The sequence below is a fragment of the Brachypodium distachyon genome, chromosome 3 (assembly GCF_000005505.3).
Source record: "Brachypodium distachyon strain Bd21 chromosome 3, Brachypodium_distachyon_v3.0, whole genome shotgun sequence".
Lineage (NCBI taxonomy): Eukaryota > Viridiplantae > Streptophyta > Magnoliopsida > Poales > Poaceae > Brachypodium > Brachypodium distachyon.
The window spans coordinates 22,595,219-22,614,262 of NC_016133.3; the positions used below are offsets into that span (position 1 = coordinate 22,595,219).

The window sequence follows — 19,044 nt, forward strand, 5'->3', positions numbered from 1 at the left end:
GTGCTAGCGAGTCGATCCAGGGACTAGCACTGTAAGCACAGAGATCGAACCCTTGTAAGGGGGAGGATCGCTTCAAACAACGTACCTAGCAATCATGGCTGCCGGCAGGGGAAGTGCAAGGGATGGGATTAGCAAAGATGGAGAAGAAACACAAATAGATAAATAGAGGAGGAGAAGTAGAGGTCGAGGTGTACCATCGCATTGAAGACAATCTTGAAGGCGGCAGTTTCTGCCCCGGTGCGCCTCCTCACCTCCTGCGGGCGCCACGGTGCGCCTGTCAATCTTTCCCACTGCTCGCGCCCGACCATCTCCGTGATGGCAGCGAACGAGGGTTAGGGTAGGAGGCCGCTGGGTCTCCGCGTACGAACTGGGCACCGAGACCGCTGGGCTGCGGCGCGCAAAGATTTGGGGCGCCGGGCTGCAGGAGCGCTCAGCACAAGGGCACGGTGGCACGGAGGAGAAGCGACCGAGGCCGGCTGCCCATCTCCGCGATGCGACAAATGAGCCTTTTCCGAGCCAGTTAACCACGGTTCACCGATTTTTTTGGCGGAGCAGCGTCCAGCCCAATCATAGAAGCCCAGCCGCGTTGAACGGCCAGCGATGGCCAAAAACACCGATCGGACGGCTGAGAGGGATGATGGCCTGAGAATGCTCGGAGTCCGTCCCATTTAGTTGTCTCTAATGTGAATATTACCGCAATCTAATCCGATCGAGACCAGCCATCCCAAAGTCATACCAAGGACCGTCGGACGAGATGGCGTTCTCATCCTCGAAAATGGAATCGCCGGCCAACAAGTTGCTTATCTCCGGCTGGCGGCGGCAAGAGGTCCTTCCTGAAGCACGTCAGTAGTTTCATGTGATGAATAGTGCAATGCAATTTTTTCTTCCTCTTCCTGTGTGTTCGAGCGACACGTGTGTCGAGGGCTTTGCCCGGTAAACTGTACCCATCTATTTTTCAATGTAGTTGAAAATGGAGAGGACAATAACAACTGTGGAACAAAGTCTGGATGCCAAAACCGCGGCGGCCGGCTCTCGTACGCGGCGGCTCCACCCACCCGCTTTGCCTCCTGATTTCCGATCTCCGCTGGTCTTTTTGTCTCGCTTCCTGCCTTTCCCTTTTCCTTATAAAACCACCGTCCATTCTGAGTCTGCTGCCCTCGCCACGAAACCGCAGCCGCTCAGGGAAAGGGCGAGGAAAAAGACTCGTCTTGGCTGACCGCTCCGCTGCTTGAGTTGATCTCGCCATGGCTTCCAGCGTCGCCGTGGAGAACCTAAACCCCAAGGTGAGGGGCGCGCCGTCTCTTCCCTTGTCCTATCCGTTTCCTGATTTTCTTTGGGGAGGCTGGGTGCGCTTGTGTGATCTCGATTTGGCGCTTCCTGGGGTTTGTGCTCCGGTTCCCTTCCTGTTTAGTTCGAGATGGCGTAGTCGCGGTGGAAGTTGCCCCCCTCCGGTTCTCGTTGGTTTTGTTTTGGGGGATTATATAAGTGATGCCGAGGCAGACTGCAAATCTGATTTGTACTAGCTCCTATGATTGACGTGTGCAAGTGTGCTACTACTATGCTCGGGTCGTCAGAATTTGTAAATTCAAACATTTGAAAGTGAGGAATTATCGGAAGGGGAGTCTCAGCTAAAGAGGTTTTGATTTTAATGTGATCCGCAATATGTAGTTATTCAGCAGTTTGACTATAGAACTGCAGTGTTTTACCTCGATGTTGCGAATTCTTTCTCCTCTTAGCTAACCGCGATGTAGATCTAACTAGTGTTGATCTGCTGAAGCACCGTATTGTTGTTTCTGTGAGTGCAGAGGTGCTGCTCAGCTGCCAGTTTTGTCTTGTGAAGATGTTCACATGCTAGTTGGTGGCAAGGGAAAAAGCTTGCGGATTTTTTTAAACATCTATAGTTTGTGACAGGGCATACGAAGAACTGAGCACTTCTCTGTGTGCATATATTCTTCCACTTGTAGTTCTTATTTACAGTTACATGATCATTTCATCCATGTCTCTGCCATAGCAAGACAAAATGGAAACCCTTATAAGTTCATTTCATTTCCGGTTTCAATATGTACTTGCAATCCCAGAACTTGCATTCTGTGTTATATTTGTCTGATCGACTGACCAAGTCTGTCCTGGACTTGAGTAAATGTGTGCATTTTCTAAGGCTTAGGCAAGTACCTAATTCTGCTATCACTGGTGCAGGTTTTAAAGTGTGAGTATGCTGTGCGTGGAGAGATAGTCATCCATGCTCAGGTATTTCAAGTGACCACTGAGTGTTATTTCAGCAATTTGAAATCTTCTGTATCTGGATATTAGTTGACTCATGTTTAGTTGGATGCTCTTTATTCTCAATTTGACCAGCACTTCTCGGGTATCAGTAACAACAGAGGAATACCTAGTTTTTCCTGAAAAACAACAGTTCTTGTGCAATTAAGTATTTGTTTAGAAATTGATTAACCGGTTTCTTTTTTCTGTTTCCAGCGGTTGCAACAACAGCTACAGAATCAACCTGGATCTCTACCTTTTCATGAGGTAGTACTTAACCATGAATTCCACAGACAGATGTAATAGGTAGCTTTCAATTGTTATCTTTTATAAATTCCTAGCTTATACAACTTCTTCACTTGCAGATCCTATATTGCAACATTGGGAACCCACAGTCTCTTGGTCAGCAACCAGTTACATTCTTCAGGGAGGTATGTGAATGTCTTATCTCTGCAGTTTATTGTTTTTTTTTTCCGCTGGATACTTACATGGTACATCACAGGTTCTTGCACTTTGTGATCATCCATACTTGTTGCAAAGAGAGGAAATCAAATCATTGTTCAGGTGAATATCAATGTCGTTAGAACTTGTTAGTGTGAAATAAATCTACCAAAAAATTAGTTGTGTGTGTGTGTTGGGGGGGGGGGGGGGGGTAGACTCTTAACCAGGTATAATCATGCTAACTTTTCTGTAGGCATTCCAATGAATTTGAATAACTCCAAAAACACCATAGAGGTATTTCTTAGCGCAGCCTACTGATCTACAAAATTTCAAGCCTAACTCGATAGTTGTAAAATAAATTAAATCTGGTTGTCTGTAGTAATTTTTGTTTTATGTGGTAACGACTTAAGTTGGATATTCATGTGGAATATATTTAGGAACAACTCCATCATTTCTTCATAGATTGTTTCCAAGCCCCTATCAATAGCATGATATACATACCTAAGCGTCAGCCGTAGATATACCCCTTCTCTCCCCAACTTAAATTTAGTCAAGATATTTTTTCCTGTTTATTTCCTTTTATCTTTTTAACAAGGTTATCACTTTTTACTGTTTATCTAAAAATCCCCGGAACTATTTTATTTGTCTTAGCGAGTGTGAAATTCTTCGATACAATACCTGATGCTTCACCTTATTGCAGTGCTGATTCTATTTCTCGGGCAAAGCAGATTCTTGCCTTGATACCCGGAAGAGCAACAGGGGCATACAGCCATAGCCAGGTAATTGTCTACCTGTTGCAGTGCTGTTACACATTTATTACTTGCCGTCAGGAGAGAGAGAGAAAAAGGAAATGTTGAGTTCCTTTTTTTTTCATTTTCCTAGGGTATTAAAGGTCTTCGGGATGCAATTGCTGCTGGGATCACTGCACGAGATGGATTCCCTGCTAATGCAGATGACATTTTTCTTACAGATGGAGCAAGTCCTGGGGTATGAAATTTACCGCACCGTTCATTTGCTAGACAAATTAGAATTTACAAATAAACATAAACTGTTAACATCATACTAATATTCTTCCTTTGCCAGGTGCACTTGATGATGCAGTTACTGATCAGGAATGAGAAAGATGGCATTCTTGTCCCAATTCCACAGTATCCCTTGTACTCAGCCTCCATAGCCCTTCATGGTGGAGCTCTTGTATGTACTCTATTTTCCCGGCAAAAGAAGTTCTGTATAGTGGCATTGCATGCAGTACATCATATCCTTAACCGAGAGCATTATCTTTCAGGTCCCATATTATCTTAACGAATCGACAGGCTGGGGTTTGGAAATCTCTGATGTTAAGAAGCAACTTGAAGATGCTCGGTCAAGAGGCATCGATGTAAGGGCTTTGGTCGTTATCAATCCAGGAAATCCAACCGGACAGGTTTGTGCTTATTGTTTCTACTTCGGATTTAAGCACTATGTTGGCTTGTTGCAACTTTAATGTGAACACCATATGGTGGATCCATTTTTCCTATTCTTTATTGTATAGCTTAGTTAATATTGCGTTAAAACTTGCTCTTAATGTGTATAAAACATTGAGTAGTTGACTCAGATAATTAAAAAGGAGAAAAGATCAATATTGAGATGATTCATTTATCTATAGGTTCTTGCTGAGGAAAATCAGTATGACATAGTGAAGTTCTGCAAAAACGAGGGTCTTGTTCTTCTGGCTGATGAGGTGTGTGATTGTGTCTCCAGAATATCAAGGCAAACTTAGCTACTTAATTATGTTTCTTTTGTGTATGTTTTAACGTAAAATTATCTATTAACAGGTATACCAAGAGAATATCTATGTTGACGATAAGAAATTTCACTCTTTCAAGAAGATAGTAAGATCCTTGGGATACGGAGAGGATCTCCCTCTAGTATCATATCAATCTGTTTCTAAGGGTAGGTACTATCATGCTCTTGCTGTTCTTCTATTTATAATGGCGTTGGCTTGTCAAACATATTTTGTTGCTGCCACCAGGATATTATGGAGAGTGTGGTAAAAGAGGAGGTTACATGGAGATTACTGGCTTCAGTGCTCCAGTAAGAGAGCAGATCTACAAAATATCATCAGTTAACTTATGTTCCAATATCACTGGTCAGATCCTTGCTAGTCTCGTCATGAACCCACCAAAGGTCCGTGATACTGCATTTTTAAATTTCCACATGGCAGAGAATGCTAAGTTCTCTACCTAAATATCATTCTTGGCTTCTGCAGGCTGGGGATGAATCATACGCTTCCTATCAGGCAGAAAAGGATAGAATCCTTACGTCTCTAGCTCGTCGTGCGAAGGTGGGCAGGGTTCCATATCTCTATAGAGTTCTAAATGGCTTTTAAAAGAAATCCGATTTTGTTGACGTGGAGTTCTTCGTTCAGGCACTGGAGGATGCATTCAACAATCTTGAGGGGATTACATGCAACAAGGCTGAAGGAGCAATGTACCTATTCCCTCGGATTAATCTGCCACAAAAGGCAATCGATGCTGCTAATGCTGCTAACAAAGCACCTGATGCATTCTATGCTCTTCGTCTCCTTGAGTCAACGGGAATCGTTGTTGTGCCCGGATCTGGATTTGGCCAAGTGAGTAAATTCAATCTTGATACGTAGATTTATGATGTGCTTTTGTTACTGTAGTATCTGATACTATTAAATTTTGGAATATAAATCTAGCATCATTTTCTATGCCAACTGACAATCGTACAATATGTCCCTCAACAATTACTCCGTTGGTAACAATGGTCTGCAATAACCGATCCTGGATTTTTTTTGTTGTTTGTTTGTTCAGCTGGTGCAACATATACCTTAAACTGAGCATGCCTAAACTGAAATGTTTAGGCCATTGTTACAGAAAGCTATTTATGAAATTTGGTTGATGACTCGTGGACAATCATGCATTGCATCTACTTCCTCCTCCAGTCCCACTTTACCCTAAGCCATGGCATTGTTTATTGATGTTGTTTCTACAACAGGTTCCTGGCACATGGCACTTCAGATGCACAATCCTTCCACAGGAGGAGAAGATCCCGGCGATTATCTCCCGCTTCAAGGTGTTCCATGAAGCGTTCATGGCGGAGCACCGCGACTAAAGTGCTGTATGATGTGAAACATGGGAATTACATACAAGCCTCATGGATTTTACCTAGGCCTTTCTCCCCTTAACAGCAGCATCCTGTAGAAGAAACAAAATAAAGCAATCTATGCCATCATTTTTGTGTGTGTGATAAGACCAGATTACTGAAACAGAGAACAGTCTTGACGCCTTTGATGCAATTGAGGAAAGTTTTGTTTTCCTTCTCGTTTGCTCAGTGTCATATGAAATACTCTCTCCGATCCTAAATTGTTGTCGAAATATTACATGTATCTAGACGTGTTTTAAGAATAGATACATCCATATTTGGGCAAATTTGAGTCAAGAATTTAGGATCAGAGGGAGTACAACCAAGTTCTTTTAGCCGAGGCAAGGTATAATTTTCAGGTACTGGAATAGGCAAAATAGCTGTATCCCGTCTACATTGTTTGGCTGCATTGATGAAATTTCTGGTGGTCGTAGCAAATATAAGATAGTAATAATGCTCCTGATGCCACTATTAATACTGAAATGACAAACTGTTCCTCGTTATAGCAGAACATGGCAATAGAGTCCACAACTTCTACAGAATGTTAGCTCAAGTGGAACTTCATTGGAACGCGGGCAATTCAATTGTTCTCTAAGGGCAATCCGAATGCATGGTATCTTAGGGCAGTCACAACGCTTGTATCTTAGCCCATATAACAGAAAATTTGCTGATGTGGCCTGTGATTAATGAAGAAAGAGGAGGCGAACGTATCTTGTTTACGATATGGCTCAAATCGCTGTAACCGAGGAAGCAGAGTAAATCGACCGATCCCGTGTGCGCGCCTCTCCCCCGAAATCTTCCTCGCTCCCCTCCTGCCTGCACCAAATTCTCCACAGATCGTGCCTTCCCGCGCCTTCCGTCCCCAATATCCAGCATCACCACGGCCTCCCCCAAGCACCGCCTGCAAATCGGGCCGCCACTTCCCTTCCTCTACGTTCGCCGGCCAGCCCAAAATCTGAACCCAAATTTGAGATGAAAATAGGTCACGGCAGACCAAAAATTTGCGTCCGAACGGACGCAAATGGACAACTCCAGCCGTCCCCCTCATTTGGCGTCTGGCGCAGCCGTTTCTTAGGCCGTTTGGGGGGGGTTGCCGGCGCAAAAATAATTTTATGGTTCCGTCATGACCCAGCCGTGACCCCAATAAGAACTCGCCCAAAAATTGAAAATAAGAAAAATTTAACTAAATTTGGCGGAATTTAAATGAAGTAGGCAAAATTTATTTAAACATAAAGTTTTTTTTACATAATTCTAAAATTCAAAAAAAAACGGCCACGCTAATCGCTGAAGTCGGCGAGGTAGGCGTCGAAGTCGGAGTCGACGGTGATCGGCTCCACCTTCACCTTCGTCTTAGGCTTCTTCAGCACCGGCATCTTCCCCCTTGCCCTCGCCGCCGCCGCCTCCCTCTCGGCCTCCTGCCGGCTCCATGCCTCGGCTTCGGCGTCCGTCATGGCGAGGCCGAGCCGGGCCGCCTCCTCAGCCTCGCGCTGGTTGGCGCGCTCCTCCGCCAGTTGCCTCGGAAATTCTTCTGGGTCGTCGTCGAGGCAGAATTCGAGCGCCCGCCGCTCGTTTTCCGCCTCCGGCTTAGGCGTCTGTCGCCCCCGGAAGGAGCCCGGCTTCGTCCTTGATGAGGAGGCGAGGAGGCCGGGAGGAGGAAGAAGAGGAGCCGGAGCCGGAGGAGGCCGTGAGGTAGCGGTGGCATCCTCCCCCTGGCCCTCTAGCCGCCGGCGGATACTCCAGCCGCGGCCGGTTGCCGGCCGCGATGTGAGCCAACACGTCGTCAAGGGTGCCGACCGGCTCCCCCCACTAGAAGCGTCGGCCGATGGTGTTGTGGCGGCCCATCGGTGGTGCGGCGGGCTTGTACCGAGCCATCTGCTCCGCGTGCCGGTGCTCGAAGAACGCCAGCCACTCCGTGCCGGTGTGCCAGTCCCACGCCGGCAGGAGGCGCTGCGCCGGTGTCCGCTCGTGGAAGAAGGCCTCCGTGATGGCAGCTTGCCTCCTCGGCCTTTAAGGCATCGGCCGCGTCGGAATGCCGCCGGTGCTCAGCTTCCAGTTGCTGGGAAGCCGAAGGTCCGGTGGGCACGGGTAGCCGGCGCAGTGGAGGGCGTCGGCTTCCTCCACCGTTAGCCAGCGGTGAGTCCAGCCGTTCGCAGCGACGCCGTCCATTCGGCAGGCGGGAAGCTGGATGGCTAGGGGTACGAGGGAGGAAGATGGAGGGCGAGAGGAACAATGGCGAGGTGGGCGAGTGCTGGACATGCTTTTTATAGGCGGTGAAGGCAAACCGGCGAGCGGTGTGAACACGGCGATATTGCGTCGGGAATGCGCGGGGGCGCGGCCGCGTGGCAACCGGCGGGTCTTTACCCGGCGACCGCCATTAATCGCCTCGGGCGCCGAGAAGAAGCCGACTAGAAACCAGTCAAGACGATTAATACCCGCTGACAAGGCGGGCCCACCGCAAAAACGCGAGGCGCCGGAGCCCCGCTCGCCTTCCCGTGCACTGGGCTCGGCCTGGGGGCGCCGATTAACTTTCTAAACCGTGTCGGCTAAAAAAACAAATTGAAAAGGCTGATTGGATCGGAATTTTCATGCCGACGCTAGGCTGAAAAGGCCCAACAGCCAGCCTATATGTACAATCCGGGGTCGGGCTTGATTTTGCATCTCTAGCTCGGCTCTGCGGTCCGTCGGAAAAAAAAGCTCTGCTCTGCTCTTTTCCCCTCGTGAACCCGGTCCACCACTCCGTCTTGAACTACTGTTGACGCCACTTCCCACCTCTCCCTACCCCACATCTCAGCCTCACGCGTTCTCCCCCGTCTCTCTCTCCGCCCCCGTAATCCCTCTTCTCGCTCGCCCGAGTTCGACGGCGAGGAGACGGCGGCGGAGCCCTAGCTACCCCTACGTGGGTGGGTGGAAGCCCCGTGAGAAATGGGGATCTCGTTTAAGCTATCAAAGGTCGGCGTTCGCGTGCAACCGACCGCGCGTTCGGCCTCGCCGGCGTTGCCGCCCACGGAGACGGAGAAGCCGAGCGCCGGCGACAAGGAGGGCCCGTGTACGGAATCCAAACGCGAGGTGAGCCGTACTTGTGTTGCTTGGTCGGTTGGGTTTGGTTGCGGGGTTGCCGTGATGGTGGCGCCCGCGATCTGGGTACACAAAGTTGTGTGTTTTTGGGTGTGGAGGGAAAATTCGGGGCCTCTACTGCAATTTTTGGGGGTTTTCGGGAGAATTTGCGCCAGTTGGGATGATCCGCGTTCGTGTCAACCGAAAGGTTGGATTTTTCTGGTGATTCCTACTCGACAGCTCTTGGTTTAGGTCCTGAGTAGAGGATTTCTAGGTTCAATTTATTGTTCGAAACGGCCCAATTCTTCGGTGCATTGCACGTCTGAAGGATTATACTTTGCTGTGCGCTCTTCGTGGGGGATTGGGGTATGATTCAGCTCAAGGTAGTTAGTGGAAACATAAAAAGGAGATGACCCTTATCAGTGAAGCGAGGATGAAGGCCTAAGGGTCTATCTGGATGCTGCAGCATTTACATAACTCAATGTTCCATTCACCACCCGTTATATTCTAATGTGTGGTGTGTGGATATTAGTCTCTTTTATGTTTTCGGAGAAATCGATGAAAGCTTTCTCTTTTTGAAAAAAAAAAGTTATGGGAGAAATGATGGTGCTTTTAGTGACTACATAATTTTATGCAACATTAACTCATGAGTTCATCTATATGATATAGTGATCACTAGAAGGTCCATTTTTTTTCCTGTGATGTATCTGATAAATGCTTCAACCAAATATAATCTTAAGTTAATGACATGCTGATAGATTGTAGGTACTGCTATGCGATGATATGCTTTTTGAGCATCATGCATACAGTCAGCAGCAATGTATTTTGTTGCTCTCAATTTGACACAATCACTTGTAGGAACAGTGCTTTAATTTGAGGGAGCAAGAAGGCCATCCGTACTAAAGTCATACGAGAGTATTAGAGACTGCGTCCATATAGTTGATGTTGTATTTCTTGGTTTGACGAAAAAGAGGTTGGGAGTGGATTTTAGACAACTCCATGCATACCCCCTATGCACTTGGGACACTGTGGTTTTGTAAACCGAAGTATTTTTTGTAGCCAAGCACTCCACAGTTTGGTACACCATGTTTTTTTTAAGAAATCATAGTGTTATCTGAATATTCCAAAAAATACTACACATCCAAACATGCCCCAAGTGTTGGTGCGAGATCAATCAACCCCGTTGTTGCACTCCCTCTAGACAGTAGCCTCTTCAAACTTCTGATTCCTGCTGCTTACGTAGCTTAACCTTCTTCCGGATTAGGTGGGATCTCATTTGTCATGGATTTTGTTGAATTATTTTTCCTATCCGGTTATATTTTTTTTGTTTGTTTCATTTTTTTTCTGGCCGCCCTTTTTGGTTATTTGTGTTGTTCAAATGATTGATGTGTAATCTTCTCGCCTTCAGAATCACTTGCCCTCTCTATGATGAAATGCTCATCTCTTATTTTTGTGTAGGATACTATTGTTGACAGAGTTAATGATATTTCACCAGCATGCTCTAGGGCGATTTTAGCAGGTATTGACTGAGAAAGTGTTTATTTAATAGTACTACCTCTGATCCAAAATAAGTGTCGCAGTTTTGAACTAGTCTTGGTTCAAAACTAAGGCACTTATTGTGGATCGGAGGAAGTAGTTTGTTTTTTCCCACGCTTTCTGGTAAGCATTCTACTTTGCATTGCAGAGCATGAAGTGTCTTTCACTTTCAGCCTCTATGACAGAGGTTACCTCATCGCAAAGTCAGTACTGGTGCGTTCTTCAACTACAAGTTTCATAATAAATTTTGAAAAGCATCACATTAATGTGCAAGAAGAATGTCTGAGCTTTCAATGTATTTTGAGCTAACACGTTTATGTTCAGCTGGATCCTTGTCAGCCGTCGGTTCAGGATGGAAGGACACTGCATCCCTATGATAGAGCATCAGAAAAATTATTCTCTGTAAGTATTAAATTGCTTGATTTCTCAATTCTTTTACAGTTTCATATTTGGTGAAAGGTTTTTGTGGGTATATTGTATGAACATCTGATGCTTACATGGCTAGTTATATGCATGGAATATTTTGTATAGTTACATGTGCGAGCAGTGCACCAGATGTAACAATGTTTTGAAAAGTACAACTCAATCTTTCAATGTAAGCATTGAAATAAACCTAGGTTCTTCTATGCATATTGATTGATTGTTCACTCTAGCAAGATTTATGGGCCAGACCTTCAGCTCTAAGTCATCATATGTACATGTCACTTTTAACATCTGGAACTGCTATCTGAGAATACAGTTTAGCATTGTCATAAATCTTATGCATAAACGAATAGCTCGAAACATTTCAAACTTGAAAGCAAATTTTCTTTTTGTAAAGCTACTTCTGCTTGGTTTGAAAGCATACTTTTTCACATTCAGGACTCCAGATTTTTAATTAACCTAGTTTCTTTTTTTTAATTAACCTAGCTTCTTAATCGAGATGATTAAGGACAGGCCATGTACAAAAATATAAACCTCTTCTGGATAGTGGATCATAGATTTGTAGGATTAGACACTATGACATGCTAGATGGGAAGAGATTCTGATGTTTGATTTTCCCTCTACATGGGTTCAGGGCTAGGGATACAAGCGGTGGCCCGTTTTTCCCACAGAAGACATCATTTATTTCACTAATGGCTGCAAAATTTGTATTAGAGAGTACTGGGATGGTAGGATTAGACACTATGACGTGCTAGATGGGAAGAGATTCTGATGTTTGATTTTCCCTGTAAATGGGTTCAGGGCTAGGGATAAATGTGGTGGCCTGCTCTTCCCACAGAAGACATCATTTATTTCACTAGTCTCCAAAAAATTTGTATTAGAGAGTACTGGGACATGCGCTGTGTGGCGCGCCCCTTGCATTCCTATTCAGGGATAATATTACTCTTCCTCCCCTCTTTTCTTTGCACATAAACTCTCATTTTGTGTATATTCCAATGGTGTGTCCCATATCACCTGTTTAAAAAAAATGTTTATATATGATACAGTATAACCTTTGATTTCTGCACTAGTGGGTCAAACGTTTTCCAGAGATGAGTCTGTGAACAACATTTCTTTTTTGTTTCTCCCTCTAATGGATGGACTGAATCATCCTTTAGTAGCGGGCTAATATGAGTAGAAACAGTTTAACCATATCATGTTGATTGTAACTCTAAGTACAATTCAAATGAGCTTCTTTGCCTCATCACTGTAGGCCATTGAAGCTGGAAGGCTACCTGGAGATATTCTCGATGAGATACCAAGCAAGTACTACAATGGATCAGTTATTTGTGAGGTCAGTTATTTTATCAGATTTGAGGCATGCTCTATGGACACAAAATACGTAGTTGAACTGTAAAATGCTGCTGAAGTTGAAACTCATTCTCATCATGTTTACATTGATAAATATCTGTTTCTTACATGTTCCATCTCTTTTCTGTCTACCCTATGTGGGGGTGGGGGGTTATATGATTTTATGTTTGTCTCAGGACGTTGGCTGGCCTTTTCCCATGCATACACAGATATACATCATGCCAATTTTCCTGGAAAGTAATGCTTCTAATGGATTTCTTTAAAAACAACCATATGATTTGAGAAACATATCCTAGAATAGATCATGGAAATCTACCAGGAATCACTAAACATATTTTTCGGAGGTACTAACGATAATTTTGTAAAATATGAACTATGTGTTTGCACCCTCTACTGTAGTGCTCTTGTTGTACCCTGACAAGTGTGAGCTGTGAATTATGAATCTCTGCACAGTAACAGTATGAAAATAATAGTTTGTATACTGAATTAGTTTTTAACCATTATACGCTGGTCTGGATCGGAACCCCAGCTTTATCGAGCCAGGGAAAGGGAGCCTTTGCCTGGTATACTTCTGGCCCCACATGACACGCCCCCTATACCTAAATCCTGGATCTACTCCTGGTTGAGATAGCACTACTTAGTAATTTAGCTTATATTGGTTCTCAGATAACTTCATTGTTTTATATTATGTTTTTTCTAGATACGTGACTACCGCAAGAATGCATCCAATCAAGCTCCTGCACCATCTGCTGAGCTAGGATTACCTGTTGTGAATAAAGTGCAGCTGCAAATGACCTTTGAAAATGTTGTGAGGGACATTACACTGCTATCTGATGAATCCTGGAGTTACAGGGATTTCATGGTAAGCACTCTTGTCGTAAAAGGTGTCCTATTATTTTATTGGCAAAATGGATTCGTGTTTCTTCGTTTCCTCTGCACTCCAAAATCTGCATACTTCAACTATCTACTCCCAGTTTGTCGATTTGGATCTATGATTTTAAATTTGTTTATATCATTATCATACCATTTGCACTTTGTCATGCAAGTAGTTAAAAAGTCTTGTTACTTTTAGTCAAACTGGTCCTTCACTAATAGCGATGAAATAACCTGCCAAAGTAAAATACATGTAGGGTTCAGGATAATACATGAACTGTTTGCTTTAGATAGAGGGATCTGTTATAACTGTGTTTTTAGAAAGGATCTGTTATAACTTTACCTACATGCTGTACTTGTTTCTACAGGAGGCCGAGGCACGGATTGTTAAAGCGCTACAACCAGCACTTTGCTTAGACCCTACTCCTAAATTGGACCGACTTTGTCAGGATCCTGTTCCTCATAAGGTACAAACACATGCAGAGCATAAAACACTGTTATGGAAGCGATACCTGTGATCTGACTAAGTGTTCTCCATTTTTTGCAGTTGAACCTTGGTATTGGAAGAAAGAGGAGGTTGAGGCAAAATCCTGAAGTTGTTGTCACATCCAATTACATGTCTCATGGTAAAAAGGTGTGCATTGATAGGGTGTCTGAAAATGCCAAAGCAGATGAGATGGGTACTGCAGGTGGTAATGTTGCTCACCAAGTCCTTGATAATATTGCCACCCAAACTATGTCAGGTGGCTCTCAACCACTTAGACCAAGTAGTTCACAGGATGCAGCTAGAATGTCAATTTTGTCCCAATCTGGTATCCAGCAAAATATCAATTATTCTTTAGTTGGTAATGATCGTGGAGCACCTCCTGTCAATTTTACTGGAGTCAATTCAAGCATTTCGTCTCAGAACATGATGGCTTATAATGACAATGGCCTTCTATCTGTGAAGAGGGAACTACAAGAAGCTCCATTGCAAGACCCTAAGAGAGTAAAGCCAACAATTAGCACTGATGATATCCAGCAGCAGCAACAGCAACAACAGATAAGGTCTCAATCAGCTGCCCTTGGTGGACCAGACATGCAATGGAAGAACCAACAGCTGCATCAACAATTAGATGTCAAGGGGGTGCAGTATGCTCCTTCATCGCATATCCAGGGATACCCTTCTCCAATGGTCAACAACATGCAAGATTCAGGGGCTTCCTATTATTTCAATCAACAGGGCATCAGGTATAGTGCTAAGCAAGAGCAGGCTATGGCCCCTGAAAGTTCTGTACTGGATCAGCAGCAATCCCGTGCTCAACATTTGTCACAGCAAGCAGCAGCTAGAAACAATCCACAGAACATGGCACAGTGGCAAAATCCTCGGTTTTCAGGTGAGAAGGACATGAAGAAAGAAGAAATGCTTCAGAGAAGAAAGTTGCCTGCTACCTCCCGTGTCTCTTCTGCACCAATGGTTCAATCTCCAGTGTCCTCTAAATCTGGAGAGATATCCAGCAGTTCAATAGGCGGACAGTTCGGTTCAGCAGTGACATCTGCTGTTATTGGATCACAGAAAGATAAGTTTGCTGCAAGTTCCAATGCTGCAGTAGGCTACCCTTCTGTGGTTTCCAGTCCTAGTGACTCTACGCACCGGTTGCAGCAGCCTTCTGTTGCTCATTCGAAAAGAAAAACAAATTCTGTCCCCAAGAGTCAACCACTTGTGAGCGGTGTAGGGTCCCCAGCCAGTGTTTCAAACATGCATGCACTGAATGCTAGCAGCCCATCAATGGGGACTGCATCTATGGGTGACCAATCAATCATTGATAAGTTTTCAAAAATTGATGCCATATCCCATCGGTATGAAATAAAATTCACAGTATCTGCTAAGTATACATTTTGCTTTGACCATTTGTTTCATTTTCATTTTGTTGGGGTCATTATGACCACACAATACCAATATGCTTGCTAACTACTACGGTCACAAAAAAGTGTAACACTAGAATTAGTGTGTTTAATAATTTTAGCCTTGACCACTGATATGATCGGCAGTATCTAGTAGGATGTATAGAAGGGATATGAATAAATTTCTCATAAACACATTAATAATATTAATTCTTTGTAATTTTCCTGTTTAAATGTACTCTACTATATAAAATTCTAATGGTTCATGTTGAATCTTTGTTTAATTTGAGAAATGCATTTTTGTAAATGGGTCATAAAGAGAACCCGGAGGCAAGTTCTGTTATATTGCTTTCAATACTAAATTTCACCTACCCCGGTGTCAGTTATTCTTCATCGAGTAGTGTATAGTTGACTTCTATAATTCTGCTTAACTATATCGCATGATTTGTTTTCCTTCAACATAGATCCATTTATCTGGCAGGTCATATAGCTTTCCCCCACAAGAAAACACAAAAGTTCCTGTCTCGCAGTGTTATACTCCTTCCTTTTCTCAATAGGAAAAAAAGTTGATTACACCCATCAGGTCATATAGCTGGTAGAGTTGTGATACTAGATTGAAATCCCTGTACATCTCAGCTACTGAATTTACGATTTTTTCATATGTATAGGGTTGTTTATGATTGCAACTGAAGTTTTTGGCACATTTTATTTCAGGCATCAGCTGGTCAATAAGAAGATAAAAGTTGACAAGGTAGCTCAAAGGAAGCCCATGATTAATGCAAGCCAAGAGAAAGTTGTTACACTTCTCTCTAGTTGCTTCCATACCGAGGATTACAAAGATGAGACAAGGCCTCTTTGTAATTCTATGTTGAGTGGAACTATAAATTCCTTCAAGACTAGAATACTGAACTTCGTTCTCACCAACCGCGTGTACCAAGGTCCTCAGTTCCTCACAACATCTGAAATCTGTCCCCAAAGCATGGAAAAGAATTTCTGAAATTCTGATTAAATTTACTTTCTACAGGTCCTACAAAGCCGTTCCGGATCAGTTTCAAGGAGAAGCCAGATGGGACGGTGCTAATGCAATATGGAGATGCAGAAGATTTTGGTAATCAGAACTCACACGAGTGCACACTCATACTACCCAACAAGGTATGCATTAATTATGATTGAATCATCCTGTGGAGAACCAAGTACCAAAAACTGAAATACAGCAGGTACAATAATTTGTCTTTTCTTTTCCTGTGGCTAACTTCCCCATTGGTTTTTCTATCAGTACTACGCGGACTTGCTTGCAACCCAACTTGTTACGCGGGTGAGTTGCATTACCCTAGAGATCACATAGATACGTAAGACAATATTCTGAATTTTGAACGTCTTAAACCCTTGACTGTAGATGGAGAAAGAAGGCTATGATAAGGTGGACGATCAAATTGTGCCTATCACCCCTCCTGGCAACCTAAGTGTCCTATCAGGAATTTTACCAGATAATACAGCAAATGAAGTGAAACAAGAGGGAGGTATAAGCCAGCAACTTAATGCTGCAGCCCATGGGAATATGGTACCTGGAATACCTTTACAACAACTTTCTTCCAATAGGATGCTTCCATCAGGGAATAGCAACCAGGCATTAGCAATGCAACAAGGGTATATGCAGGGTGGAACTATGTCTCCAAGGAGTCAACAACTCGACCAAAACTTAATTCAGCAACAGCAGCAGCCACAGCTGCAACAAAATGCGCAACTTCAGCAACAAACATCCCTTCCTCTCAACCAGATGCAGAGACCTCAACCGCTACCAACAAGCCCATTATCTCAGATGATGGGGTCTGGTTCGAATCTTCCAATGGGCTCAAGCCACATGGGTAACACCAAGTCTAATCCTGCTTCCTTGCAGCTGCATATGATGCAGCAAGCACAGCAGCAACAGCCAGGCCAGATGTCGAGGAAAGTGATGATGGGGCCTAGCTCAGCCATGAACATGGGTAATATGGTTAACAATGTAGTCGGTCTCAGTGGTCTTGGAAACGTTATGGGAATTGGCAACGTGCGGCCAATGTCCTCCCCAATGGGATCCGTGGCAGGCTTAGGGAACAGTCCTAATCAGATGAGTCTTGGGATGGCATCCAATCTTGCTGCAGCTGGGTTACGTCCAGGTATGAATGCCACGGCTCTTGCAAAGATGCGTATGGGTATGACATTACCGCAGCAAAGGGTGGCAAGCATGTATCCCCAGACTGGCATGGTTGGATTGACTGGCAGCGGCTCTCCAATGCTTCCTAGTTCTGCTGGCTTGTCCATGATGGGCCATGCACTAAACAGGAACAACCTTACCCTCGTGCAGAGGGCCATGATGTCTTCAATGGGCCCACCAAAGGTGCCAGGAGGTAATTTTCAGCTGAGTGCTCAACAGCAAATGCATCTCCAACAGTTGCAACAGCAGCAGCAAATCCAACAGAGCCCGCAGCAGCAGCAGCAATTACACCAGCAGCAATTACAACAGCAACAACTGCAACAGCTCCAACAACAGCAGCACCAGCAACAGCAGCAGCAACAACAACAACAACAGCAACAACAAATGGGGTCTCCTTTGCAGCAGGTAGCGCAGGTGGGCTCACCGGCTGGTTCACAACAATCATTGGTGATGCAGCAGCAGCAGCAGCAAATAAGCCCACAGCAAATGGCTGCAATGAGCCCACAGTTGAGCTCGGGAACTATGCAACAAGTGAATAGCAATGTTGTCAATCATGTGGGAACGCCAGGACCACCTCCTAGTCCGCAGCTCAGCTCGCATTCACAGAACCATGGATCTGTCAACAGCATCGCAAACTCCCCAATGGAGCAGCTGCAAGGTGGCAATAAAGGAGGTCCTGGTAGCATGTAGGAACTGCATATACATGATCCAGCACAAGAGAAACGTAATAATGGAAGGTATAAATGTAATAATTTTCCGACGAAGAGCGTGACTGCTTTCTTGTTTGTTGTGGGGTTAATTTAGGTGTTGTGTAAGTTATAACCTATAGATGCAGTTGTCATGATGGAACCAGTTTTTCTCTAGGATTTCTGATATAGATTGTAGTTGATGGAAATAGTGCCAGTAGGAGCTTAGTAGAAACATTGTTCAACAGAACAACTATTTGTCTTCTTTAAATTAGTGCTATTGGATATGTATTTGTTACATAAACAATTGTATACTTTTTCACTAGGAACCAATTGTCCTTATGAACAAGTATGTTCATTCTGCTGTGAATAAAAATTGACATGTTTTATCTTCTACTTCCGTAGATCAGAAACAATTATGTCTGATGCATGCTGACTTCTGCTGGAATGATGTTGATTGTTAAACATAACATTATTGCTTTATATTCCCTCCGTTTGGAAATAAGTGACTCCGATTTGTCCAGATTTGGATGCATTTATAAACTAAAATGCATCTAGATAAATATGAATCTAGACAAATTTGAGTCACTTATTTTTGGACGGGATAGTATATCATACAACTTGTACTATACGGTTTGACCGTTCAACTTTGCGAACTTGCAATGACATGAAATTATAGTAGCAGCACATTACATGTATATGCATTGCTACAGAACACACAATTATAGACTGGACACCACTAGGGCGTCAGCAATTGCGTCAGCAATTTATCGTCATTGCCATGTGATCACTGACGAGTTTTGTGACACATGTATATGCACTGCTACAGAACAGACAATTATAGACTGGACACCAGTAGGGCGTCGGCAATTTATCGTCATTGCCATGTGATCACTGATTCACTGTCGAGTTTTGTTACCTTTGAATCATCTTTCTAAGAGAGCACATCCTGTTGCAAAATGTACGACCATTAGTATCAGTTCTGTGAACTTTTCCGGCCGGCACTATTGAATAATGCCGTGAACTACAACGTCACTAGCGGGACTTATAAAAAAAGGCACCTAAACCAGCTCTTAGTGGTGATGTAGATTAGCGCCTGCAGCATACCTTCAGTCGCATTAGGGAATGGTCCAGAGGTCTCTCTTGTGAATGAACGGGAACGAATGATTGTGTGTTCTTTCTATTGAATGATGTTTA

At 44.1% G+C, this 19,044-nt stretch overlaps 2 protein-coding genes across 2 annotated transcripts; both read left to right on the forward strand.

The window, feature by feature from the left end:
• Nucleotides 1-1,092: 1,092 nt before the first annotated feature.
• On the forward strand, nucleotides 1,093-6,027 carry LOC100825019 (alanine aminotransferase 2). The gene is made up of 15 exons (XM_003573802.4): nucleotides 1,093-1,283; nucleotides 2,197-2,247; nucleotides 2,476-2,526; nucleotides 2,625-2,690; nucleotides 2,762-2,823; nucleotides 3,401-3,479; nucleotides 3,583-3,687; nucleotides 3,784-3,894; nucleotides 3,986-4,123; nucleotides 4,346-4,420; nucleotides 4,515-4,632; nucleotides 4,712-4,866; nucleotides 4,949-5,023; nucleotides 5,108-5,311; nucleotides 5,701-6,027. Exons 1-15 carry the CDS (start codon nucleotides 1,245-1,247, stop codon nucleotides 5,815-5,817), a joined length of 1,446 nt encoding a protein of 481 aa, XP_003573850.1. The 5' UTR covers nucleotides 1,093-1,244; the 3' UTR covers nucleotides 5,818-6,027.
• A 2,567-nt stretch (nucleotides 6,028-8,594) lies between these two features.
• On the forward strand, nucleotides 8,595-18,243 carry LOC100825324 (mediator of RNA polymerase II transcription subunit 15a). The gene is made up of 12 exons (XM_003573803.4): nucleotides 8,595-8,913; nucleotides 10,360-10,420; nucleotides 10,586-10,650; nucleotides 10,762-10,839; nucleotides 12,113-12,193; nucleotides 12,911-13,072; nucleotides 13,452-13,550; nucleotides 13,631-14,922; nucleotides 15,682-15,905; nucleotides 15,992-16,119; nucleotides 16,244-16,282; nucleotides 16,364-18,243. Exons 1-12 carry the CDS (start codon nucleotides 8,770-8,772, stop codon nucleotides 17,849-17,851), a joined length of 3,861 nt encoding a protein of 1,286 aa, XP_003573851.1. The 5' UTR covers nucleotides 8,595-8,769; the 3' UTR covers nucleotides 17,852-18,243.
• Nucleotides 18,244-19,044: the final 801 nt, after the last annotated feature.